The following is a 27,937-nucleotide window of genomic DNA, read 5'->3' on the forward strand; positions in this document are numbered from 1 at the left end:
GAGGTTTGGCAAATTCATTAGCTAATCCTTTACTAACCTGACATACGCACATGATCCCGATCAGCTGATTTATCTCGGCTCCCTTGCCAAAGTAGCCTTTTAGCAGCAGTTGTATTTACAAGGCCATCATTACTTCTTAATGGTCCTACCTGCATTTTCTCATTAAAGGCTGACTTAATGAAGCGCTTCAATGGAGAATTCAGATATTCCATAAACATCATTCTTTTCGTCATCTTCCTTTTCAAATAATAAATGTGTTTTCTGTTAGTTCTTTTGTCTTCAACTGCCGGGCCAGATTTGTTCATATTCTCAGCTGTCAGGTTTTAATTCCTTCCATTTTGCTTCTGTTGCCCAAAGTCATAATTGATTGTGTCTCATTCCCCGTCCAGAGCCTCGCTTCATTCCCTCCAGTCTCCTGTCGTTTTGATTCTGTTTTCACAGCATTCTCGTCACCTCTTAATGTTTCTCTAGCTCCGGGAGCTGCGGAGATTTTCCAACATAACTTTCCATAAATCTATGATGTTTATTACTAATAGGCCAAGTTCTGTGTGCTTTCTGGGAGTTCTGGTTACCACAGATCAGATTTTGGTTCTGCTATTCTACCAGCCTAAAACTGTTTACATGGCTAATATTATAAACAGCCACAGTTCCGAGGAGTTAGGATTTCATCACTGTGGGTCTTCCTTTCACATGTACCAAGCACACCTCTTGCCGATCCTTTAGGAGACAATAGTCACAAGCTGCCACTGAGTGAAAAAAGATCACCCAGTGGCCAGTCCTGTGGGGAGATAAACTTCTCCAAACTGAGCTAGACCAATATCAAGTTCATTGCCAATGGACAAGACACATATCTAAAACTTTTCAGCTTGTCATGATCCTGCAGAGTTTGTGCAGGCATACCTCCATTCCAAGTATGACTTTAGAGGAGGACTGTTTTCTTCTGGGGAGCAGTGAGGTGGCACAGTGGATAGAGCACTGGATCTGTAGTCAGGAAGACCTGAGTTCAAATCTTACCAGCCGTTTGCCCTGGGCAAGTCACTCCACCCTATTTGCCTCAGTTTCCTCATCTATAAAATGAGCTGTAGAAGGAAGTGGCAAATCACTCCAGTATCTTTGACCAGAAAACCCCAGATAGGGTCACAACTAACAACAACAAAATTTCTTCTAGAGGGGAAATAGGGGAGATCCTCAGATTTCACTGGTATGGATGGAGAGCTCCTAGAAAGAAAATCCTATTTACCATCACAGGCAAACATTTTCTCCATAATTTATAGTCTTAGAACAGGGGCTCTTAACCTGGAATCCACACACCCCTAAGAGGGATACACATAGATTTCAGGGAGGGTCAAGAACACGAATGGGAAAAAAAAAAATCCTTTATCTTTATTTTCACAAACCTCTAACTGGAATTTAGCATTTCCTTCGGCTATTTAAAAACATTATTTTGAGAAATAGTCAAAAGGCTCCACCAGGCTCTCAGAGGGGGTCTATGACCCACAGAAGGTTAAGAACCTCTATCTTTGAGAGGTGCCCAGGGTTACACAGCCAGTATGTGTTTGAGGTAGGACAGAATCTAGGTGTTCCTAATACCAGAGCCACATCTCTATCCACTATGCTGCGTGTAGTAGTAGTAGCAGCAGCAGTAGTAGTAGTAATATACTAGTGGTGGTGGTTATCATTGTCATTGTCATCATCAAGGTCATTTAAATTCAATGAGCATGTATTAAGCATCTACTCTGTAACCAGACACTACCCTAGGTGTTGAGAGATTCAAAGACAATGAAACCACTTCTACCCTCAAAGAGCTTATACTCTGGTAGAAGAAGACAACATGTACACAGATAAGAAAATACAACATATCTCCAGGGTAAATAAGGGGACATAGATAAGAATTAACCATGGGGGTATTAGGAAAAGTCTCCTCTCAAGATGGGGCACTTGAGCTCCCTGAAGAGAGGGAGGGATTCCAAAAGGTAGAAGTGAGAAAGGAGGACATTCCAGGAATGGAGGCTACCCTATTCAAAGACACAAACTGGGGAAATGGAATAATGTATACAGGAAGCAGCAGGTAGGGCAGTTTGACTGAAATATTGAAACAAAAAGAGAAAGTAATGTGAAATAATTCTAAAAAGATAAGCTGGAGCCAAACTGTGAAATGTCAAACAGAAGAGTTTGTAAGGTCATCAGCATGGTATAGTGGAGTCAGTAAACCCGGGCTCCATCCCCACTTAGTACCTGTGTGTCCTTAGACCAGTTACAAAACCTCAGTTTCCTCATCTGTAAAATGTGAGATTGGGTTAGATAGCCTCTAAAGTTCTTTCAGCTCTAGAATTAAGATTTTTTAAAATCTTCTCTATTTTACAAATAATTTGTAACCACTGCATCTTCATGAGTGGGAGAGTGGCATAGTCATATCTCGCTTTAATAAATGATGCCCACCAACCTCAACAAACAGCTTGGTTTTAAAGACACTCAAGCTGAATTTGAATTCTATTCTCATCTGAGTTGATTCAAAATTAATGGCAAGATTTCAATTTTAAAGTCTTATTGTCAACCAACATACCTATAAAAGGTGTTTCCTATTGTCACTCTCCATTCGCAACGTGATGATTAAAGCCCAAAATTGAACAATAACATCAGCCCTTCTATTTCTCTCTTTCTCGGTCAAAACCTAATCTGTTTGATGCTTCGACCTGCTTAGCAATGATTTTAATTTCTTGACATCACATTGGCAGTGACCATAGCATTACTAAGGTGAAAGCTCCATAAGAACAGGTACTGTTGGGGGCAACTGGGTGGCACAGTGAATGAAGTACCAGCCTTGGAGTCAAGAGAACTTGAATTCAAATTTGATCTCAGACACTTCCTAGCTGTGTGACCTTGGTCAAATCTTTTAACACCAATTGCCTTGCCTTCCCCTCTCCAAAAGAAAAAGAGAGCAGGTGCTATCTGTGGGCTTTACTGTCTTGCTCAAGTGTTGGATCATTACGAGCAGTGACAGCATTCTAGTTACGCTCATAAAAAGATCTTTTCTAAGACTGACAGACATAAAATATTTTCATCTTAAAATGGAGATTCAATTCAAGTCAACAGTTATTAAATTCCTGCTATGTGCAAGGCACTGGGGATACAAAGATGATAGAAGACATGATTCTTGCCCTCAGGGAGCTTATGATGTTAAGAGAGTGGAGTTAATACATGTTCACAAATAACTATAATACAGGCAGAATGCAAGAGAGAGTTTGAAAATGGAGAAGTCCTTTTTCAGCTGGGAGGGTGAAAAGGGAGATTCAAAAAGGCTTCGTAGATAAAGAGGGGGTTAGAGAAGTCTTCATAGATAGGTCAAACCAGAGTTGATCTTTCAGAGGAAGGCTTGCACTGAACAGATAGGGAGAAAAGTCCATGAGACAAGGGACGGGAACTTGAAGAGGATGAAAGATAAAAAGTCATGGAAATAGGAAAGGGCAGGATAAGAATTCTGGGTAGTGAGTAGTTCAGTTTGGCTGCTATCCAGACCATACAAAGGGTAAGAGATTGAAATAAGGTAGAATGGAAATGTTGGCAGGCTTTGAATGGCAGGATAAGAAATTCATACTTTATTTATCCAGCAAGAAGGAGCCACTGATGTTTTTTGAGTCAGAGTAACACAATCAGAACATTGCTTTAAGGTTACTCCACTCAAGTTAATTGGTTACTATTTGCCAGACACTATGCCAGACGCTGGCGATACAAAAGCAGATATGAAGTGGTTCGTGCCCTCAGTGTACTTATATTCTGCTAGAGGGATATATCACATGCACAAAAAAGGAAATATCAGATAACTTGGGGATCAAGAGAACTCCTCCTTCCCCACATGTCCCTCCTGCTGAAATAGATCATTCATTTAATGGCCTTCTTCCCAATAAGGTGGGATGAGAGAAGCATTCACAGAGGAGGTACCATTTGCTCTGAGCCTTGAAAGGAGATAAAGGATGAGTAAATTCAAGGCCGGGTAGAGAAAGGAGAGTGGAGACATTGCAAAAAATGCACTGAGGCAAGGAATATAGTGTTAAGTTTGGTGAGTTAGTATTAGTCTAGTTGGGCTGGAATGAAGAGTGCATAAAAGGGAATAATCTGAAATATAACTTAGTTTCAGCTAGTGTGAATAATGAATCTTGTGAAGTGGTCACATTATTCATTTTTCATCACATATTTTCATTGGGCTGCAACTAGTTACTATATTTTAAGATGATAATGCTTCAGATAGCCCAACTAATGCTATTTTCACAAATTGGAACCTAGTTGGTTACAAAAATTGGCAGGAGCCAGATCTTGGAGGGCCTTAAGTACCAGGCCTCAGACATTTCCTAGCAATGTGACCCTGGGCAAGTCACTTAACCCTGTTTGGCTCAGTTTTTCATCTGTAAAATGAACTGGAAAAGGACATGGAAAACCACTCTGGTATCTTTGCCAAGAAAACCCCAAATGGGGTCATGAAGAGTCTGATATGACTGAAAAAGGAAACCACAAAAATGCCAAGCTGAAGAATTTTTATTTTATCCTAAAAGTAATCAGGAATCAAAAGACAAAATGGCACAGTGGACAGTAATGCCACAGAATCAGGAAGACCTGAGTTCAAGTCTTGAACTCTGAAATATACTGTCTGTGTCACCCTGGGTAGGTCACTGAACTTGTTGCCCCAACAGCTCTCCGAGATTAGTTCCAAGGTAGTCTCTGGTGTTTTCTTGCTAGAGGAAGTTACCTCACTGAAAGTTCCCTACACCTAAGAAATTAGAGCTCTTGGTTACAAATGCATACACATACGTATACACACACACACACACACACACACACACACACACACACACACACACACACATTAGTCAAGAAAACCCCTAATGGGGGTCACAAAGAGTTGACCATGACTGAAATGATTATAACTCGACAACATATGTGGGTATGCACGCATTTGGCAATGAGGTAAATATAAATGTGTGTGTGTGTGTGTGTGTGTGTGTGTATACATCAGAACTCTGATTTCTTTGGTATAGGGACACACACATGCATATACACATGTGCAGCTAGATGGTACAGTGGATAGAACACTAGGCCTGGAGCCAGGAGGACTTGAGTTCAAATCCAGCCTAAGACACTTATTAGCTGTGTGGCCCTGATCAATTTACTTAACTTTTTTGCCTCAGTTTTCTCATCTATAAAATAAGAATAGTAATAGCACCTACCTCCCCGCCCAGGCCTGGCACATAGTAAGCCCTATATAAATAGTGCTAAGTAGATGTTAGTTATTTATATATATAGTTCTCCTTATATCATTACACTTATATATATATACATATATACATGTGTATATGTATACACCTATACATATATATTATGTATATGCACATTTTTGTTCTTGTCATGTAGTCATTCAATCATGTCCTTCTCTTTGTGACCCTATTTGGGGTGTTCTTGGCAAAGATATTAGAGTGGTTTGCCATTTCCTTCTCCAGCTTATTTTACAGATGAGGAAACTGAGGCAAACAGGGTTAAGTCACTTGCCCAGAGTCATACAGCTAGTGTCAGAGGCCAGATTTGAACTCAGGTCCTCCTGACTCTAGGCCCAGCTCTCTATCCCTTGTGCCACCTGGTAATTTGTATGTGCACATACAGCAAGCCACTGAAGATTTCTGAGCAAAAGTTTATTTTGACAGCTCTGTAGACAATGGGTTGGAGAGGAGAGAGGCTATAAGGAGGAGGACCAGGTAGGAGTCTATTGCCATAGTCCAAATGAAAGGTCATATGGTGACTATGTAGGTCAAAAGGAGGAAACAGATATTCAGTGTTTTGAAAGCTAAGTAGACAAAACTTGGCAACTGATTGAATATGGGGAACAAAGGGAAGGGATGACTCTGACCTGCCAGCTTGGGTCCCTGAGAGCATGGCACGGTGGGTAGAGGGTGAACAAAGAGTCAAAAAGACGTGGGGTCAGATTTCATATCTCATGCTCACTACCTATGTGACCATGCACCAATTAACATCTTGGGCCTCGATTTTCTTCTCTTAAATAAGGATAGTACTACCTGTAGTAAGTACCTTGTAGAATTGTTGTTAAGTCTCAAATTATAGAATACATCTAAAGTGCTTTGCAAACATTGACTTGGTAGCATCACCCACAGAAATAGAAAAGTTACTGGGAGGGACTCATTTCTGAGGGGCGGGAGGGGAGATTATGAGTTTGGTTTTTAACATGTTGAATATAAGATGCTTGCAGAATATGTAGGTGGTGATACCCAGCAGGCTCTGGAAATACAGGACCAAAGCCCTGGAGAAAGGTTGGGGATAGAGTAGAATGTACTTGAGGGCTAAGACTATTTCATTTTTATCTTCTTATTCCTAACCCGAGTTACAGAGACTGGAACATATTAATTGCTTATCAATACTTATTTAATCGAAATTAGATATAAATTTCAGTCACCAAACAGAGATGATGGTGAAAGTCACTAAAGTGGATAAGACTATCAATATGTGCAAATTGTCTTGGTCTAGATTTAGAAAGGTTCAAGACACAAAGGCCCAATATAAGGAAACATGGTGCACACCACAAGACAGTAAAGCAAGCTAGCTTTATTGACAGGATATTTGGGACACTGAGGGAAATTAGGAAGGATGATGGAAATAGATCAGATTCACTGGCTTAGAACTGAATGAAATTGGAAAACTTGAATGGAATGGGACATCCCCACCAGTAAAGTCTGGTGGGATTTTATAGAGTTCTTGTCTGGGGAGCAAGGAGCCTGGACTTGTGGATGGTACTGATTCATTTGTAGGGGGGGTGGAAGACTAATGCGGAATTGGCAGTTAATTGGTATTCAGACTTCCCTCTTGCAGGAATGGGACTTTGGCCATTACCACTGGTACTACTCTGATGGAGTAATTCAGGGGTTTTGAGATTCCCTGGGGCTTCTCCATTTAGCAGGATGGGGAGGATACTACCAGGGTCATTACACAAATGTAGCCAGAGAAAGGAAGGCAACCAGGAACAGAACCATTAGGGGCACCCATGTACTATTAACAACTTCCCTCCCCATTTCATAGGAGGGTTATGGAGATCAATGTGAGAGTAGACATGTTTTCACTATGTAAATATGAGCAGTTGTTAGTTCCTGAAGTTATCATTTTACACTAAGTGGTTAAACCAGCTAATTATATCTGAAGCGCCCCGTCATGTTTAAGAGTCAGATATTGAATTGTAAACGTGTTTCATGATTGCTTTTAGTCAACCACAGCCAAAATGCTAGAGAATTTCTTTTTAATTTTCCACTTGTGAACCAGTGACCTCCATCAGCCAAACAATGTTCTCTATTAATATTACAGAAACTAAAAGCCAAAACATTTTTCATATCATTTCTTTCTTGAAGTCTCACGAGTTGCTCAGCCTCTTCAATGGTGCGGTCATAATGCCTAATGCAAGGTTAGGGAGGCAGCATGGCATGGTGGAAAGGGCACTGAAATGAAGTCACAGGACCCAGGTCCAGTCCTACCTCTGATGCTACCTTGGTGATCTTGGGCAGGTCATAACCTCCCTGGGCTTCCATTTCCTCACATGCAAAATGAAAGAGTTTCACCAGGTGGTCTCTAAGAACCCTTCCAGATTAGATATTTGATCCTATAATCCCATAAGATGGTGACTTTTAGATAATAGATTTAGTTAAGTAAGCCACCAACTCAGTGACTTAACCTGTAACAATAGGCCTAAACACATGCTGTTTCTAAGATCAGATTATCTTATGGCTGTGTTATCATGATTAATGGTATTAGAAACAAGAATATTACTTTAGACCATCAAAGGATTGTGATTTATTGTTTGGTGTAGTTCTTCCAATAATGTAGATCACAGCCCTTCCCTTCATACCTTTACTAAACTTTCTCTGTAAGTTTATGGGTGAAAAAAAAGTATTCATCATTACCTAGTAGCCAATTTTCTGATAAGAAGCCATTCTGAATTGAATTAGCCTGGTCCTCAGATACCAAATGTACCGTCCATTGTTGAGCTCATACTCAAAGCCTTTCCCACTTGGGTTCTTCTGGCATAGGTTTCAAGAATCCAAGGTTTTCTCCATGTCTCCACAATTAGCTATCATAAGACTTTAATGGAATAAAAGCCATTATGCCATGATAAATAATATGAATGAAAATTTCTTGAATTTAGTCCACACCATAAAACCCTACAGACCAAATCTTCCTGACCTAGACCTTAAAGTACTCTGGCACATGAAAAGTCATCTACTGCATCTCCCTGTACCAACTGCCATCTAATATTTTGCTCAGTCACTTCTGGTGATAAGTCACAAAAATATCTATTCTATTTTTTCCACTAGATCTGTGATCTCTTTGGTGTAGGAAATTGTTGGCGAAGAAACTCCCTGTACCAATACAGACCAGCACCGGCTCTATAAATTATATTAGAGGCTCCTAGGTGGCACGATAGATAGAGTTCTGGAAATGTAATTGGGAAAATCTGAGTTTATATACCGCCTCAGATACATGTTAGCTGTGTGACCCCAGACAAGTCACTTAACCTTTTTCAAACTTGGTTTCTTCATCTGTAAAATGGAAATAGTAATAGCCCCTACCTGAAGAGGCTGTGGTGAGATCAAGTAAGATAACTTACGTAAAGCGCTTTATAAACTTTAAGGGACTATGTGTTTTCTAGCTGTCATTATTATGTTGTAATTATTTTTGTTCTTCTTATTATTAATTATTGAGTTGCTTTAGCACTTAGGATTCAGTGACTTGCCCAGGGATATGCCACCAGTATGAGTATGAGGCAAGAGTTGGACCCTGGTCTTCTTGGCTCCAAGGCCAGTTCTCTGTCATAATTCATAGAAACATATTCCTTGTCTGCAGCCTAATGCTACCTTCCTCTCACTTCTGTCCAGTGGCCCTAGGTTAACCTTCTAGAGTCACACAGTATTTCTAATCCCACTTCCACATGAGAGTATTTCAGGTATCTACAGATACTTATCTTGTCCCTCAAAGGCATCTGCTCTAGACTAAACCTTCACCATTCCTCCTTCCTTTCCTCAGATGACATGGTTTCTAGTCATCTCATCAGTGGTCCCTTTCTGCTAAATAACCCCAGAATGAAACAGTGTCCCAAATGTGATCTATTGTTCAATGGGGCAGTTGCATCTCTTCATCCAAACACTGTAGTCTTATCTAACCACAGAACATTGTTTTGGATTGTGAACTCCTTGAGGGCTGGGACTCTCTTTTGCCTTTCTGTGTATCCCCAGCACCTGGCACTTAGTAGGCACTTAATCCATGTTTGTTGCCTGACTGACTGTCTGAAGTCAAACTCTAGTACTTCATCATTGTCAGGAGGTGACTCTGGGCCCCTGAAATCTGCTCCAGTGGAGCCAAAGCTCTTATGGACCCTGTCAAGATATGTGTACAATCCCAGTAACAATAATGTCTGTCTCTTTCCCCAGGACTAGATAGCCAAATCTGAAGAAATTATTACTAATGGGTTGGCCACTAAGTGACAAGTATTTTCAATCATAGCTCAGGGAAACTGTTTATTAAGGCATAGAGAGGCTTCAATCTATACTGACAGAAGAAATAACCACACTGATAAGGCTATGCTATCTTGAAGAAGTAAAATATTGAAGGCGAGACTGTTAACTATTCGAGCAGCCCTGCTACAGTATTGATTGTGAAGGGAGAAAACCAAAACCTTCGAATCCAAACTCTTTGTCCTTGATACAAGCATTTATTCTTACAGTGTAGAAGGTACAGTTATCCCTTCCATATCACAGGGCTATAGGCACAGAGCCCCCATCATCTGGAAAATCTGCATAAAAGTTTTGGCCCTCCATTCACAGCAGAGAAATCTAATTTTTTTTCTTTTTCTTTTAGGGAGTGTTTACACCCCCTAAATTTGGGTTAAGTACTTGGCCATAGGTTCTGTGTCATCTGCTGGCCTTCACTTGTCATCTGCGATACAATTTTCACAAAACTGCCCCAAAATTCCCATTTAATTTCTTATGCCAACCCTAATATATTGAAACCATGATGGGGAAAGTCGCAATGTGGAAGGGATAACTGTATCATGAGGTCAAAAGAGTAGAGAATGAAATAGACTATGGGAGGTGATGTCCAAGCCTAATGTAAACAAGCAGCACAGGCCATTTCTGCCATCCTTGTTACGATGGAATAAAGATCAGTGCATTATACATCTAACATATGGCCCTGCCGTCTTCTCGCCCAGTGAAATCACAGGTAATTAAGGCTACAAGAAGCCTTAGAGAACAATTGATCCACATCCCACAAATGAAGAAACAGACCCACAAAAGTAAAATTACTTGCCCAAGTTCTCACACAGCAGCAGAACCCAGAGCAAGGACCTGATTCCCCAGTCCAAGGCTCATTCCATCCATCTCTCACACACGCACACACACACACACACACACACACACACACACACACACACACATCCAGAATACTAATTTCACTGACATGATGTTTCTGTCACTTGACTCCATCACCTCCTCACTGACTCACTAGGGAGGCTCTCAGGTGTCCCAGGACATCTTCCGCCGTCCTGGTTCTTTTGTTTTCACCCACCCTCGATTAACACAATCTGAGTTTATCATCTGGAATTAATTCCCGGTGGACCTGACTGCTCTCCTCCACTCTCAGTGGCAACCAACTTCACTACTGCTCTGTGCTGTTGTAAATTCAGACAGAATCTAGGCCAGCTGTTGCTGCCAAAGCAGTGTCAGCTCTGTTGTTCATACATGCCTGGAAATCTCTTAATCCTTCCATGAGAAGAATAAACATGGCCCCACCTTCCTTCCTTCCTTGAGACCAAGTGGCCCCTGAACCATCTTGGATTCACATGCCTTGATGGGCAAGTGCATTTTGGTGCTGAAACTGGTTAAGTATCCTGATTGTTCTTAGCCTTCAAGTCATCATTCAACATCATATTTGAAGTTGATATGTACAGAAATCAAGGACAAACTGAGGGTTTATAGCAGGAGTAATGATACTACTCTCAACAGAAACAAAGAAGCCAGGGGGTAGGATTGACGTGGGGAGAGGACTGAGTTTATTTTATGTAAAGTTTGAAGTGATGGTGGGATGTCCAATTATAGCCATCCAGAAAATAGCTGTAATTCTAGGGACAGTGTGACAGTGGAAAAAGTACACTGATTCTGGGGCCTTAAGTTCTAATCCTGCCTCTGATACTCATCACCTCTCAGACCTTGGATAAGTCACTTAATTTTCTTACTTTGGCTGCTCTATCTATGAAATAAGCGTATTGAGGTCATTTGGCCTCTGAAGTCCCTTCTGACTCAAAGACCTATTATCCCACTCAGTTATCTAACTTGTGGATTACGTGCAGAGAATTTTTAAATGCCAAGACGGTATCCCCCTGTCTCTCAGCACACTCCCAGGATGCCTTCTTAGACTTCCATCTGGTGTGTCCTTATGGGGTAAGTGAGGAAACTTCTGTGACTAAAAAGGAAGCACTACCCTGAATGTCAGCAGCCTCTAAATAGGGTACTCTAAATGTTTAGCTGGCACAGTGCATGGAATCCAACAGCAATTGCACTACAGGAGAATAGTGCAGCTAGGTGGTACTTTGGATAAAGTGTTGACCCTAGAATCAGGAAGATCTGAGTTCAAATCTGGCCCCAGATATCTACTAGCTGTGTGACCCTGGGCAAGTCTCTAAACCACCATCTACCTCAGTTTCCTCAACTATAAAATGGACACCTGCCTCACAGGGTTGTTGTGAGAATTAAATGAGAAAATATTGGTTAAAAATGTGCTTGGCACAGTCTTTCACAAGTGGTAGGCACCATATAAATGGTTATTCCCTTCCCCTTTCATTGGGGTAGAGAATTTCTACAGAGTTCGTAAGGGAGGACTCAGAAAGGATGCTGGTGATTTTGAAACAAGTTCACCATCATTCCATAGCAGCAGCAACAGGGGAGCTGAATGTTTGGAACACAAGGGGTGGGATAAGGGAAGAGCCAAGTAGGGGATGCCATGTGCCAGCATAGTCTCCACAGCCATAGAGGATTCTGTTCCTCTTCCTCTTATCTGTATTTTTGTGGTTCACTAGGGAGTTGAATGAATTCAACTAGACCCTAAGAAGTCATGTTAGGCAAGTTATTTAACCTCTAGGCATCTCAGTTTCCTCATCTGTAAAAGGCAGTAGGGAGAGAGGGGAGAAGGTAGCTCAGTGTGCTATGGAGAGAGTGCTATAGATAGGAAGATTAATCTTTGTAAGTTCATATCTGAGCTCAGATACTTGTTCTATGACCTTGGATAAGTCACTTAACCCTACATGCCTCAGTTTCCCCATCTGTAAAATAAACTGGAGAAGGAAATGGCAAAACACTCCAGTATCTCTGCCAAGGAAACCCCAAATGGAGTCACAGTTAGACACAACTGAAAAATGATTCAGCAGCAGCAAGTACAAAAGAAAGGGATTGGATTCAGTAGCCTCTAAGCTCCCTCCCAGTTCTAAATCTATGATTCCATCATTCTCTGGTGCTGTCCCAATCCCCTTGGAAAACTGACTCCTTGAAGTGACACTGGTTATGTCCCTCCAGAGATGAAATGAATAGTTGGCACAAAGAACAGAGATACTAATATCTCCAGATGACTATGCCAATGATTAAAAGTGTTATTCCCCATTTTGGTATAAAGGAAAGAGCACTGTGTCTGGAATGAAAGACTTCCTTGGAATAATAGCTCTGTGACTTTGGGTAAGTGACAACTTCTCTGGGACTCAGTTTCCTTAACTGAAAAATAACAATATTTTAGCTTCCTATTTCACAAAGTTATTATGAGTAAAACTTTTTTTAAACCTTTAAGAGATATATAAATTTAAGTTGGCCCAGACCTATAATTTCACTGCTGTGGCATATTCCCAGGGTGGAAATTCCCTCTGTCTCTCAACGCAGATCAACAACTGTTCTGCAGGTTATAGTCTCAGCTTTAAGAACTGGCTCGGGATACCGAACAGTTAAGTAATGTACTCTGGGTCATATAGCCACTCTCTGATTCCAAGGCCAGTTCTCTGTTCACAGTGCTGCTTAATAAAATGATGATGATGGTGGTGGTGGTGGTGGTGGTGGTGGTGGTGGTGGTGGTGGTGGTGGTGGTGGTGGTAGTGAAGATAATTGCATCATGGCAAGTTTAGAGAGCCAAGCTGATAGAGATAGAGAGAGCTAGCCTCAGAATCAGGAAGACATGAGTTTAGGTCCTATTTCTTATATCAGCTGTGAGACCCTGAATAAGTTATTTGACCTCTTCATGTCCCAGCCAACTCTCTAAGACTATAGGTTACAGAGAAGATGTCAGCCTATATTGGTGTATGAGAGTTTCCTCAGCTGGGAGTTCCCGATCCCAATGAAATCACAGTCCCTTTCTCTACCATTATTATTGTTAACTATTGTTGTTTGTTAGATACAGAGCTGGCCCTTGGACATCATCAGTCCTTAGCGCACTCTTGGACCTATACCTGAAACTTTTCCATTCCTGCAATGCTTTTGCACCCCTATCCATGGTACTCAGGAACTCAGGATCATCCACATCATAGTGATTTGACTAGTGGAGGAGTGAAAGGATATTTACTTTTATTGGAGGGATATATTCACTTAAGCAAAATCTAATCAGGAGGAAAATGGTTTCTTGGTGTCATCATTTATGGTATCCTGAAGACAAACACAAAATGCTCAAGATGAGCTAGAGCTGATGGGTGGGACAAGTCTACAGGTGCTACTAATTGCTGTTCCACAGCAGGGCATCCTCCATGGTAGGAGCAGATAGATGACACAGTGGCTGGTAATTAGAGGGCTTGGTGATGACTTGATCGAAGCCAGGAAAGGAGATAAATCTACAGTCTGAAAAACTTGTCAGGATCAGATGAGCCAGGAAACTGCTAAGTTACCATAATGAGCTTGACTTAGCTTACTGCAAAATAAATTGGAGTTGGAAACAATGACCACACTGGATCACAGATGAATTGTGCTGACGGTATCTACTTTGAGAGTTCAAGTATTTGACAGGGTGGGTGAACACTAGCCAGCTCGTCCCAAGACTACCTTTACAGGGCCGCTGGCTTCATTAGGATTATGTCTTCACAATTTTATAAAAGTGAATGTTGAAAAACATCTTTACGTATAATTGGAAAATATAAAATACTATTATGTGTGAGGAGGGGAAGGAATGATGTCTTCACCTAAGTGCTTCCTGAATAAATGACTTGTTTAGGTCTGAAGCTCCCCAACAGAGACAACTAAGAGTAGATAAAATAGACCTGGTATGCAATATGGTGGAGGGGGAAAAGGCCAGTTTTTAATTGGTTTTGCTTAAATGCACACATTTTCATGCCTCCAAAATTCTTGAGGTTTTATGGCATATAATTCTTTCAAGATAAATCAAATCATATGTATGGGGATAAGAGGAAAAAGGGGACTAGAGAAAGGGTATTTAAAAAATAAAAGAAGGCCATTGAAGCATTTGTAATTGCAGAAGAGAACAGAAATTGTATAACCTGTATCAGATTGCTGGCCATCTTGGGGAAAGAGGGAGAAAAATTTGGATCTCAAAAATCTTTCAAAAATGAATCTTGAAAATTATATTTACATGTAATGGGAAAAATAAAATACTGTTCAATTTTTTGAAAAGAAGAGAATGAAAGTAAGTCAAGAAAGAATCGTAGACAAGCAGGACGGCTTTGAAGTTACATGTTGAATTAATTCTCTTTTTAAAAAGAAAAGCGAGTTGTGCATAATAGATTCACAGTTTCATGTACAGTCCTCTTTTTCTGTTCTACTACTTCTATATAAATTCTCATGTTATTTGGTGTATGTAAAGTTCAGAATTTTTAAAAAAAGTATGTGTCTACAAAGACTCAAAGTTGCCAGTGCACAGTAACACATAAAGGATGTAATTTTCAAATGCAAGAAGGGCTAGCCACAATTTTTAAACTTTGCCTAGCATTCCCAGTGCCTTCGACTGATTTTACTACCCAGGCCATGTAGAAAGTGACCCTATACATGTTAAGAGTCCTTGTGGTCCACTTTGACCCTCAGTAGAGACCTTGATGATGGAAGAGAACCTCAGCCCTGACAATATCCATTGCTTTGACATGTCATAAGAGCTTAATAAAATGCTTGCTGACAGAGCTTGGATCATCTACATGATTGTACCCCTCTACTGATGTGATATATTCTCTCATAAAACTTGACTCTAATGCTTCTCTGAGGCCTGGATGTGACCCTGGACTCTCAAAGACAGACTCTGGCAGATTATACCATTTTGAAAAAGTTTAAGTATGATCGTCACAGACTGTGTTTGATTTCTGAGGACCAGGCTACCTAAATATGGAGAGCCTAATCACAAGGAGACTAGCCATTTGGTGATGAATTATTTGGCCATGAGACAAAGATTGTCCCTCAGTTTTGAAGGCCTTCTGCTTCTACAGTGACACTGGCAAAAAGACAGAAGGAGGGGACAAGTGTGATTTTTAAAAAATCACATTATTTTTGGACAATTTATAAACATTAACTGCTAATACTCTAAATGTGAGATCTGAGACCAACAAATAAACATACTAATGAAAAAAAGATAATTCATGTTAATCTTGTGATTTTACCTACAAACTAAGTAAAAAGACAAAAGAAATTTTGGCTAAATAGAAGGCTGGTTCTCAAACTCCCTTTGGAGAGGCAAACAAAGATATTGGCCAAGTTGGTTTCCTCTTGGACTCTAAGGGAACAGAAAAGTATCACTTCATGGCATACTTGGCCCATTGGCTTACAGTACTCATCGTGAGCATAAGCAAAAAAGACAACCATGATGATATTTGCAACTTATATACCATCGGATGTGTAAGATGAAGAAGTAGAAAAATTATATGAAGAACCTGACAAGATACATCAAGCGAAAGTAAACCTATACTCGGATAATTATTGAGTTTAATGCAATGGTGGATGCTGGTTAAGGTTTTATAAACAAGGAATTAAATATTTATAGACTATCCAGAAGCCTCACACCTTTATTTCATGAATTCTTCCATTAAAGAATAAAGTCAAAAGCACTGGACACAGTAAAGACTGAACAACAGGACAAAGAGTGAAAATTATTATATGTGGAAAGACTTGAATGAACTGATGCTGAGTGAAATGAGTAGAACCAGGAGAACACTGTATACAGTAACAGCAACGTTGTGTGATGATCGACTTTGATAGACTTAGCTCTTCTCAGCACTGCTGAGGCAATTTCAAAAGACTCATGATAGAAAATACTATCCACATCCAGAGAAAGAACTATCAAGTCTGAAAGCAGATCGACGCATACTGTTTTCTCTTTTTTATTGTTGTTTTTTGTTTTTCCTCTCTCAAGGTTTTTCCCTCGTGTTCTGATTCTTCTTTCACAACATGACCAATGTGTTTAATATCATTATATATGTATAGCCTATATCAGACTGCATGCCATCTTGGAGAGGGGGCAGGGAGGAGGAAAGGGGGGAAATTTAGTACTCAAAATCTTATAAAAGTGAATGATGATAACTAATTTTTAAAAAATGATTACATCTGTATAAACAAAAAAATGACTGGGCTGCTCATGTGGATGGGAGAAGGGACCATATAGAACTGTTGTTTGCTGTAGTCAGGCCATTACCTAGTTATGGTAAAAGTCTAACTCAATATAAAATTAGAAGAAAAGTTAAAAATGAGATGACACTAAAAAATTACAGTTAATTTCAGCTTGACCTATTCAAACAAGCCGTTGATACCAAAAATTAGGAAATAGAAAGAGGGGAAGATATTAACCTTGATCATCAATACTTCTGGCAGGAAATTTATAATGTAAAATTATAATATAAAACAGTTGCTATAATGATACCCAAAGAGCCTAGAAACCACTTTACCCAGCAAACATTCAAGAGAGATGGGAGCTCAAAGTAACACTTGTAAAGAATATTAAATTCATTTGTAAAATGTGACAGAGGAAAATGACAAAAGATTGTGAGTGGTATTGCCTTTTAAAAGAATGAAAAGCAATGAAAGTAAAAGTAAATCTAAAGAAGGTTGAGTCTGAGAGCCTAGAGAGCTATATTATCTCTAGAGAATTCACAAATGAAACCAGCAGGATGTTAGCAAATGGTTGTAAAATGGAACAGATCTGTCAGTGTTTTTATTACAATCTATTTTCATTATTGATCATAGAGTGTCACCACATTTGGATTCTACCCCCTCAGTTCATGATGTGCTGTATGGAGAAGTAGAAATAGCACTTAGCAAGACAGAGTTGGTAAGAATCACTGGACAAGACCAAGTACACAATCTTTCTGGAGATGGCACAATCTTGGACACTCTGTAATGAACCCGGAGGAGGACCTGGATAATAGTCCCATAGAATAAGCAGGCATAGATGAGTTGTGATATCCACACTGGAAGGAACATCCAAATTTCTGAGAGCATACATCAATTAGAGTATATGCCAGACACTGTACTAGGCAACAGGAATATAAGTACAATAAAGCAATAGATGTTGCCCTCAGTGAGCTCACATTTTACTGAGAAATCAATATGCATACCTATAGAAGGACTGTATCTTTATGTAAGTGCAAATGAAAGGGTTGAGGCATGACTTTGGCTTAGAAATGATAACACTCTTAAACCATCACGTTCATCAGCCTAGTGCTTATTTACCAGAGCAAAACTAAGAAACTGTCTCCCAAGGCAAATAGAATCTTGGCTACACCCATACCTCATAAGTAGTTATTTTCCTCTCTCTCTTCCTAATCTACATATTTGAAGAGGATGAATTTAAATTGTGTGAGCTAATAGAACAGTGTTAAGGTAAAAGGACAAATATATCGCAGGTAACATCGTAACGCATAATGTGGATAGTATCTTTTTAATGCAGTTTTCTGAATTTTTCCCTGTGATAAATTTCATGTGACCACTCACTATTGCACCCCAAATTCTCTACAGGGTGAAAAAGAAAGCGAGACAGAGAGAAAGAGACACACAGAGAGACAGTGAGAGTCAGAAACAGAGAGAAGAGGAGAGAAAGAGAAGGAAAAGGAGAGAGGAGAAGAGAAGAGGAGGGGAGAGAGAGAAAAGGAGAGGGGAGGGAGAGAGAGAGAGAGAAAAAGAGACAGAGACAGACCAGCATATTGGCTACTAACTGTTCTTGAGCCAAATTTTGAATGTGGAGAGCCAACAGACTCCCAGATCTGGACTTTCTACCCCCACAGAACCACAAATTTTAAAAACCTTAATTCCTTGTATCTGTGTTATTAATATATGACAGTTTACAGAGTACTTTAGCTACATTATCTCACTTGATAATAATTGTAGCAAACATTTATCCAGAGCTTTAAGATTTACAAAGTACTTTACAGCCATTATCTCATTTGTTCTCATAATTACATGAGGAAACCTAATGGGATAGTACATGGTATAGTGGAATAGTTGGACTTGAAATCAGAAAGAGACTTGGGTTTAAACCTCACCTCTAACATTTTTAGTTACATGATCCTAGGCAGGTCATTTAACTACCCAGTGCCTCAGTTTTCTCATCTGTAAAATGGGGTTAGTAATAGCAACTAGTTCTCAGAGTTGTGGTGAAGATCTAATTAGAGAATGTATATAAAGTGTTCTCCAAACTTTAAAGTGCTTTATGAGTTAGTTATTGTTATTATTAGGCAAATACATTGGGCAAGTATTACCACCCCCATTTTACAAATGGAGAAGCTGTGGTTTTCAAAGTTTACATATCTTGTCCTACGTCACCCAGATTATGTTTATATTTATTCAATTTATAATCATGGGATTTAAAGTTGGACAGGACCTTAACTGGAAGGGAATATCTAATTCAGTGCTCTCATTTAACAAATTAGGAAATTGGAGCCCAGAGCAGGGAGAGATTTGCCCAAAGTCTCATAGGTAGCAAATAACATGGCTTGGATTCAAACCCAAATCTTTTTATTCTGATTCTAGTACCCTTTTACAGTGCATACCATTGACCCTCATAACAACCCTCTGGTGTACAGGGGTTCTTAATCTAAACTTTAAACAAATATTTTGATAAACATATCTCAATAAAATCAGTTTCCTTGGTAATCCTATGCATTTTATTTTATGCATTTCAAAGTATTATTTGGAGATGGAGTCCTTGGGCTACCAGGGAGCCAGGGGATACTCTGACACAAGAACCTCTGCTATAAGATTTGTAGGAAGAGGTATCACCTACCTCCATTTTGCACATGAAAAAACTGAAACATGAAAAAGTTATGACTTCGCCAATGTCACACAGCTAGTTAGTAACAGAGCCAGACCTAGACCCTGAATCTCTGATGTGTAGTCCAGAGCTCTTTCCACGATATCAAGCTACATGCAGTGTGCCTTAGTCAACCTAATTGGTGAAGTCTACGAGAAAGGGTTGATGGGATTATGAACACAGAGCTATGGGGAGACAGCATAGTACATAGAACCTCAGAGCTAGAAAGGACCTAGATTCCATCAAGTCTAATCCACTGAGGATCAAAGAGGTGAAATGACTTTGTCTAAGCTAGGATCACACAGTAACAGTTCAGAAGCCAGCTATTTACACTATGACATATTGCAGGGACCAACACAAAGCTGAACAGAAAGAATCAGAGAGAAAATAAAGGAACAAAGGAGAGGGGGACCAGTGAGAAAGACAAAGACAAGAGGGAGGAGGAGACAAGGATCAGAGGGGCTCAGAGAGGGAGGAAACAAAAAAATAGTGACCTAGAGAAGGTAAAAGAAAGCAAAAAATATCTCAATGAAATTTCTGAAGAACTCATGATGAAAAATGCTATCCACCTCCAGAGAAAGAACTGAGGGAGTCGGAATGCAGATTGAAGCACACTTTTTTTTACTTTCTTTATTATTCTTCGGGATTTTTTGTCTGCATTTTCTTTTGCAACATGGCTAATATGGAAATGTTTTGCATGACTGCACATGTATAATCTATATCAGATTGCTTCCCTTCTCAAGGAGGGGGAAGTTTCAGAAGGGAGGGAGGGAGGAAGAGAATTTGGAAATCAGTTTTAAAAAAAGAATGTCAAACAAATGTCGTTTCCATGTCACTGAGAAAAAATAAAAATTAAATGTTAAAGTAATCATTGAAAAGCCAAATATAAAATGACATTGAGCTTTCTTGGAGAAATGAATGATAGCAATAATGAGCCTGAGATAATGGTGTGGCAGCTAGAAGACAACACAGTCCATTTCAGCCTTGCATGTTCCGCTGCTCCTGCCACCTCCAGCATCGTGAGTTGTGTCCCCTTGAGAGCATTGGACTGGACGAGCGACAGGCTCTCTGCACAGGAGGTGCTGCTCATTCATTCTCTCCTTCCCCACAGGCTTGCAGGGGTGCACTGCATGACAGTGGCCGGATACTCTAAGGGCTATGGTTACCAAACTGGACAGAGTTTTTCAGGAGAATATGACCATGCCTGGAATGCCGTTTACCTGGAAGGAAGATGGCATCTACTGGACAGCACGTGGGGAAGTGGCCTGGTAGATCCTGCTACCACCAAATTCACCTTCATGTAGGTACCCTTCCTCATTTCTGTTGACTCTGGAGAAATGGGAGGAAAAGATTCTTTGGGTCAAGTGGGAATGGAGAGAGCTTCTTTCTCATTTGCACATTCCCATTAAAGCACACTCATATAGATTACTGTCACAAGCTACCTTGAAGATGGGCACATGAAGGTGCCATGGTTGTAGTGGTTCCCATATAGGTTTACCAGAACTATCCCCTACCGTTCAGTTAAATCCTATAGCTTCCCCATCACTAACCTAATAAGCACTGGACTATTGAAAAAATATTCAAAGTTTCCCTCATCCCTCTTCCCTATCTCTTTACCCCAAATACAAGTTCTCATTTTAAAAAAGTGAAATCAAAATAACAAAGAGAAGCCAAGTTTATTATATTCCCTTTGATTTATCTTACAGCGTGGGCTTATAAACACAGATTGTGTATGGCTTACTAGAATCCAGAGACAATAACCCTATGAAATTCAGAACAGCTTCAGATTTGTGAATAAGGCACTTGCCTGAGAATCAGGAAGCCTTGGGTTCAGATAATGCCTCATACACTCATCTTTCAGTGTAGTCAAGTCATTTACTGTCATTTTGTCTCAGTTTACTAATCTGTAAAATAAGAGGAATGGATGACCTCTAAGGTCCCTTCCACCTATAAATCTGTGATCCTATGGTGCTCTGAAGTCACAGTGTCTGCCTACATATGTAGCAAGCTTAAGTAGAGGATTAACGCTTCCCTGCTTTATACTGTCTGGGGTCATATTCCTGAAGCTATATATACATAGCCTCTCACTCAGGGGTGGAAGAATACTCTGAGGGTAGTGGCTGCAGGCAAAGTCTTATGTTCACTCCAGTCTGTTGAGATGAGGAACAGTGAGAAAAATACCGTAAGATACAATGAGCTTTCTAATCATGTGTGTTTTGGAGGGATACACATTCCATGGGAAAGTAATGCCAGTTGAACTAACAGGATCCATATACTACCATATACAACCTTCTAACCTTCTTGCACTTGGCCAAACATTAGCCCCTTTCTCCTGACACCACCCCTCACATCCCCAATGAAATCCCACTCTTCTAGGTCACCTGAGTCCAGTCTGGTAGTCACGTATGTCCCAGTCCAAGCAAAGACTTAATAATACAGCAGCATACTCTGTCACAGAAAATCAAAGTTCCCACTCCTTTGAAAAGGAGATTTATGACCCCTACCATCAGGGTTGGAGCAGCTAAATGGCACAGTAGATAGAGCACTGGATCTGGAATCAGGACCTGAGTTCAAATTTGACCTCAGGCATTTACTAATGACCCTGGGTGAGTAACCTAACGCTGTTTGCCTCAATTTCCTCATCTGTAAAATGAGCAGAAGTTTCCACTCCAGTATGAAGTTATGCTGAAATGACTGAACAACATTTGTAATTCCCAATGAATTTCACAGCATAAGCCCTAAGAATCACAGAGGAACACAACCTCAGACCTGGAAAGGGCCTCTGTGGTCATGCGGTCTGAACAGGAATCCCCTCTACATTATTCTCTACAGGGAAATATCGTAGAGGGAAGCTTCAAGCTCCTGCTTGAAGTCCTTCAGTGATGGGGAGTTCCCTGCCTCCCGAGACAGCTCATTTCACTTTGAGGCAGCTTTAATTGGAAGGGTTTTTTCCCCATGAATTAAGCCAAAATCTATGTCACTCTAACTTCAACCCATTCCTCCTAGTTCTGCCCTCTGGGACCAATTAAAACAAGTCTAATCTCTTTTCTCTATGACAGCCAAATAGTTTTAGGATCATAGATTTAGAGCTGTAAGGGAGCTTAGAAACCATCAGGTCCAATCCCTTATTTTACAGATGAGGGAACTGAGGCTCACTGAGGTTAAATGACTTGTCCAAAGTTAAAAATCCAGTCAGGGGCACAGACAGGATTCAAACTCAGGTCTACCAATTCCGTTCAAACCCAACGTCTCTCCTTTGTGCCTTGATACTTTCCTAATTAAAGGAAGCGATCATATCCCTTTCTGCTTCTATTCTACTCCAAGCTAAACATCCTCTGTCCCTTTAACTCATCCTCAGATGGCACATTTTCCAGTGCCCTCACCATTCTGATCACCTTCCCCTAGACAGGCTCCAACTTTGAGAAGATGTCCTTCTCAAAATGGGATATCCAGAACTCAGTGCTACAGATATGATAAACATAGCAAGCCTTTCACCTCCATCATTCTGCATCATGCAGCTTAAGCTCAGCTTAGATTCTCTGGCACTTTTTTCCCTGCTCTATCACATTGTTGACCCATACTAAGTATTGGTACCCCCTGACCCATTTTCACACACATGCTGTGGTGTAACCATGTTTCCCCCAGTCTTGAAATTGTACCACTAGTATTTTGAATTCAAGTATAGAATTTTACATTTCTTCCTATTACATTTCTTTAATCAGTTAGCCCATATTTTCATTCTATCGAGATCTCTTTGGATTGTAATTTTTCCATCTAATATGCTAACTATTCCTCCCGGCTTTGTATGAGCAACAAATTAAATAAACATCCCATCTATTGTTTCTTCTTAGTCATGGATAAAAATGGTGAATGAAATAAAAACAAAGACCGATCCCTGGGAAACTCCCTGGGCCCTTTCTCCAGCATGACATTGATCTACTGATCATTATTTTTTGCATCTAGCTACTGAAGCAGTTCTAAATCTACCTAACTATTCTGTCATGCAGTTCACATCTTTCCATCTTATCCATAAAAATATCAAAAGAGCCTTTTGTAAAATTACTTGCTTAAGCTTAGGTATATCTAAGACATTTCCCTAATCTGCCATCATCATCACTCTGTCAAAAAAGAACATAATATCAGTCTGGCATTTCCTGTTCATGATGAACCCACACTAGCTCATAATGATCACTGTTTCCTTTTCTACATGCTCACAAACCACCCCTTTAATAAACAGTAGTTCTAGTTCTATCATTTTGTCAGAAATCAAAGTTAAGCTCACTAGGCCATAGTTTGAAGAGTCTACCTTCTCCCACTTTTCAAAAGTCAGGACATTTGCCTTTCTCCAGTTCTATAATCTCTCTCCCTTTCTTATAGATTTTTTTCCTATGATCATTAACCCATTCATGAGTTCTTTTGTCACCATGGGATGTAATTAATCCAACCATGGTAGAATGAATTTATTTAAGATGATCTGTTAGAACTTCTTCATTTATCTTGGCTTTTGCTTCCATTTTTGTCCTATATTCCAGTCCAAAGACTATGACATCTACATACTGTGACTGGAGACAGCCCAGATTAGGATGTTAATGAAAGTTTTCACTGGCTCCAAGTCAATCTGTGGCATTGACTGAACTTTTTACAGAGCTCTGTAATAAGTACCATCTTCAATCCCTCTCCCAATATCACTATTACCATCATTCTTCCAGTCACCTAAGCTGAAAACCATAGACTCATCTTCTGTATTTGTTTTCAAATGTATCATTTCTTATTTTGTTTAGTCATTTCATGAGTTTGTGTCTGGTCATCAAGCATGAAAACTCCTCGAAGTGTCTCATCCATGTTTGAATTCTCCACATTAACTAGCAGAGATCTGGGGCTCTCCCTTAAGGTCACATAAATTTCATCTCTTCCCTTATGTTTCAGCAAAACTTCTTGGAACAGAAGTGGAATATTAGGCTAGGAGGCCATCGATATTCTAATGGACTAAAGTAGAGCATATCTTTCCTTCATCAGATCCAATCTCAAAGGTCTCATTATTCACCCAGTGCACTGGCCCAGGGCGAGGAGCCTACATAATGGTCTATAAGATGTGTTTCCAATTCTCATTCCTTTTTTTTTATCTAATAGGGGAAAAAAACCATCTGCTTTAAAAAATTGAAATCTTAACAAACCTGTCTCTTTTCCAACATATTACCCTTCAACCTCTAGTTTATAATTATGGTTATATAAATTGCTTGCCTTTATTAGAGTGAAGGGACATTTTCCTCTCATCTCAGGGATGAGAAAAAAGCTATCTGACTCCGCCTTTGGTCCTTGTGAGCCAGTCCTTAATTGTCCTACATGACAGTTCTAAACAAGGGCAGGCCAGTGTTGAACCAGCCTTCCAGTGCCTCCTGCACCGCAGAATCATCAGTTTGAGCTCAAAGGGACCTTAGAGGTCATCTAGTCCAAATCTCTTATTTATAGATTAGGAAATGTAAAAGCTCAGAGAAGTTAAGTAACTTTGCTGAGGTCACACTGGGATTGAACCAAAGTCCCCTGACTTCCCCTTCAACCCTGTCTGCTCAGCACCATGCTGCCTCCACTACCCACAAATGATGGTGTGTCTGTGTGCAGTGCTGTTTTTCTTATTAATGTGGTGCCCTGGAAAGCCTGTGGGGATAAGGCTCTGATAATAAATATATTTTTTAGTGTGTCACTGCAAGGCTGAGTTAAATAGCCTCATAATGAAGCAACTGAAGAGCAAGCTAGAACAAGATCACTGTCCATTTCCCTTGATTCCCTACCCCAGTTCCTACCCGTCCCCCCTTGCCTGAACATTTGAGATCTGGCCTGAGTTTTGAGCCTATGCTCTTTTTGGTCTTAAAAATAAAACTAAACTAAACATTTAAAAATAAAATTTAACATTTGCCTAATGGATGCCCTAAGCATGACAAATCTGTGAATAAATGCAGGTCATATCCATGGTGTCATAGGAATGACACATCAAAGGCATGTGATGGAATACACATTATGATTTATGATCCACTGTGAAATTGGTGGACCCCAACATAAGGATATTAAAATTGAGTTTTTCCAGATTAGAATAATTTCTTTGCCAGTCATATCCCCATGCTGGTGAATGGTGGAAATAACTATGACTTTAGAATCAGAGAACCTCTGTTCCTTAATGCCTGTGTGATCTTGTACAAATCACTGCATGTTTCAGGGCCTCAGTTTCCTCACCTGTAAAATAAGCGATTTGAGCTAGCCAGCTTCTGAAGTTTCTTCTTGCTCTAATTTCACAATCCCATAATCTCCTATGGCAGAAGAGGTAGTTAACCCAAGCAAAGACAGTACTGTAAATATCCCCAAAGTGACTCCAGATGCTGATGGGAACATAGCATCTTATTAGGCTGACCTTTGTACAAGGCTGCCTTTCCTCTGCACCTGGCTCCCCGTGACTCTGTCTTTCCCTCTGCTGCAGATACAATGAATTCTATTTCCTCACCCACCCTGCCCTGTTCATCGAGGACCACTTCCCAGACAATAAGAACTGGCAGCTGCTGAAACCTGTCCAGTCTCTGAGGCAATTTGAGACCAATATGTACCACAAGAGTGAATTCTACAACAAGGGGATGCTGGCAGCCCACCCAGAGACGTCAGTCATAAAAACAGGTAAAAGAAGCCTCTGAGTCAGGTGAACAAACAATGGTTCTCTGGAATGGCATGTGTTTTATCTGTCTAAGAAACCTGTTTTAATCATGTATATTAATTGTTTCTCAACAGGTTAAAACAGTTTCTCCTCTACAAGGGCCTCAGAGTACAGAAATTTAGGTTAGATAGCAGGACTTTCTGAATTACTGTCATGCTATATGAAAGAACATAGATATCTCTGGGTCAGTCATACATACACATTATATGGAAAACATTCCCCTGGGCAATGAGATTCTTTAATGGGCCATATCCCCATTGGTCTGGATACAGGACATGGGATACTTCTGAATCAACCCATTCTCTTAGTCAACATTTATTGAACACTTGCTGTCTGCTAGTTGCTGTGGTACCAGAGATAATAACAGATTGAGGACCATGCAGTCACTGAATTTATGGAGTTTATAATGAGCTACTAAGGGCAGCTAGGTGGCACAGTGGACAAAGTCAGGAAGACCTAAGTTCAAATTCATCCTCAGACACCTAGTAAATGTGTAACCCTGTTTGCCTCCATTTCCTCATCTATAAAATGAGCTGGAGAAGAAATGGCAAACTGCTCTAGTATCTACCAAGAAAACCCCAAACTGGGTCATGAAGAGTCAAACATGACTGAATGACAACAAATAAAGGACAAGTATACAATTAACCGTAAATCAAATAAAATTTGACAAGGGCATAAAAGGTAATTCAAAATGCCCCAAGGTGGGTAGATCTGGTAGTGAGATCAAGAAATGCTTCATGAAGGAGATTTATTGAGAAGGATAGGATTTCAGTAGCAAAGATAGAAGGAGGAGAGCAGGGCAAAGACAGAAAGAGAACATTATGCACAAAGGCATGGAGGTAAGAAAGCTTCAGAAATGTTTGGGAAACATCAAAGAATCTGGACTAAATTCTATAGGCAGAGGGGAGCTCCTGAAGGTTTGGAGATGGGATGTGATATGATTGGAGTGTTTAGAATTGAATGGAGAGAGGAAAGATTAGGGGCAGGGAAATTAGTCAAAGAGTTGTTACAATAGCAGAGGTTAAAAATAATGGGGCTGTGAAAGGAAAGGGGAGGGATGAGAGCTAGAGGTGTTGTGAAGGCAGTCTTGTGTTCCCGTTGCTGCTTCTCTGGGAGCTAGGGAGTGATGGCAGGTATGGAAAACAAGTCATAGTAGAAATGTGTGATCTACGTTACATCACACAACAGAAAGGACAGGTGTAGATCTCGGATCTCCAGAATAACAATAAATTACATGTGTAGAATAACTTCCAACTTACAGGGTAAGAGGAATATATTATGTATTTTATCTTATAGGGAATAGGGAGCCATTGAGGGTTTTTGAGCACGGAAATTAATGATGATGTAGATTTTATATGGATCAATTTGGTAGTTCTACAAGGATTGCTTAGAGAGAAAAGGTATCAGGGGCAGGCAGATCATCTAAGAGTCTATTACAGTCTTCCAGGTAAGAGATGATGAGAACTCAAACTAGAATGGTGGCATTCTAGGTTTGGAGAGGTTTGGAGAGTTTGGAGAGGTTTGGAGAGACCCAGGGAATGAATGCCAGAGATATTATGGACATAGAATTGCTAGAATTTGACAACGAGGGGTTAAGAAGAGGAAGGAGTCTGAGATGACTCTGAGGTTTAAAGCCTGCATGATTTGGGAGATTCTGTTGCCATTGGCAGAAATAAGGAAGTTAAATAGAAGGACAAGCTTTGGATAAAAGAAGATGAATTCAGTTTTAAACATGCTGAGTTTGAGATACGAGTGAGGTATTCAGGTAAAGATGCCTTGCAGAGAATTCTAAAAGTGAGACTGGAGCTCAGAGGAGACATAGAGACTAGAAATGTAGATTTGTGAGTCATCTGCATAGACTGTGATGCCTTTAGGCAGAACTGCACCTAATTAGTCCTAGACAGATGGATATATTTCTTATACTTAACTATTCTTTTTCATAAG

General features: G+C 40.1%; 1 protein-coding gene across 1 annotated transcript in view; it reads left to right on the top strand.

The window, feature by feature from the left end:
- Positions 1–27,937, top strand: part of KY (kyphoscoliosis peptidase) — a 96,804-nt gene that overhangs the window by 56,699 nt on the left and 12,168 nt on the right. The window contains exons 9-10 of the mRNA XM_072613597.1: positions 20,408–20,596; positions 25,766–25,956. Of these exons, the coding sequence (XP_072469698.1) occupies positions 20,408–20,596; positions 25,766–25,956 (380 nt within the window). The remainder of the gene's footprint in view (positions 1–20,407; positions 20,597–25,765; positions 25,957–27,937) is intronic.

This window comes from Notamacropus eugenii, chromosome 5 (assembly GCF_028372415.1).
Source record: "Notamacropus eugenii isolate mMacEug1 chromosome 5, mMacEug1.pri_v2, whole genome shotgun sequence".
NCBI classification, from domain to species: domain Eukaryota; kingdom Metazoa; phylum Chordata; class Mammalia; order Diprotodontia; family Macropodidae; genus Notamacropus; species Notamacropus eugenii.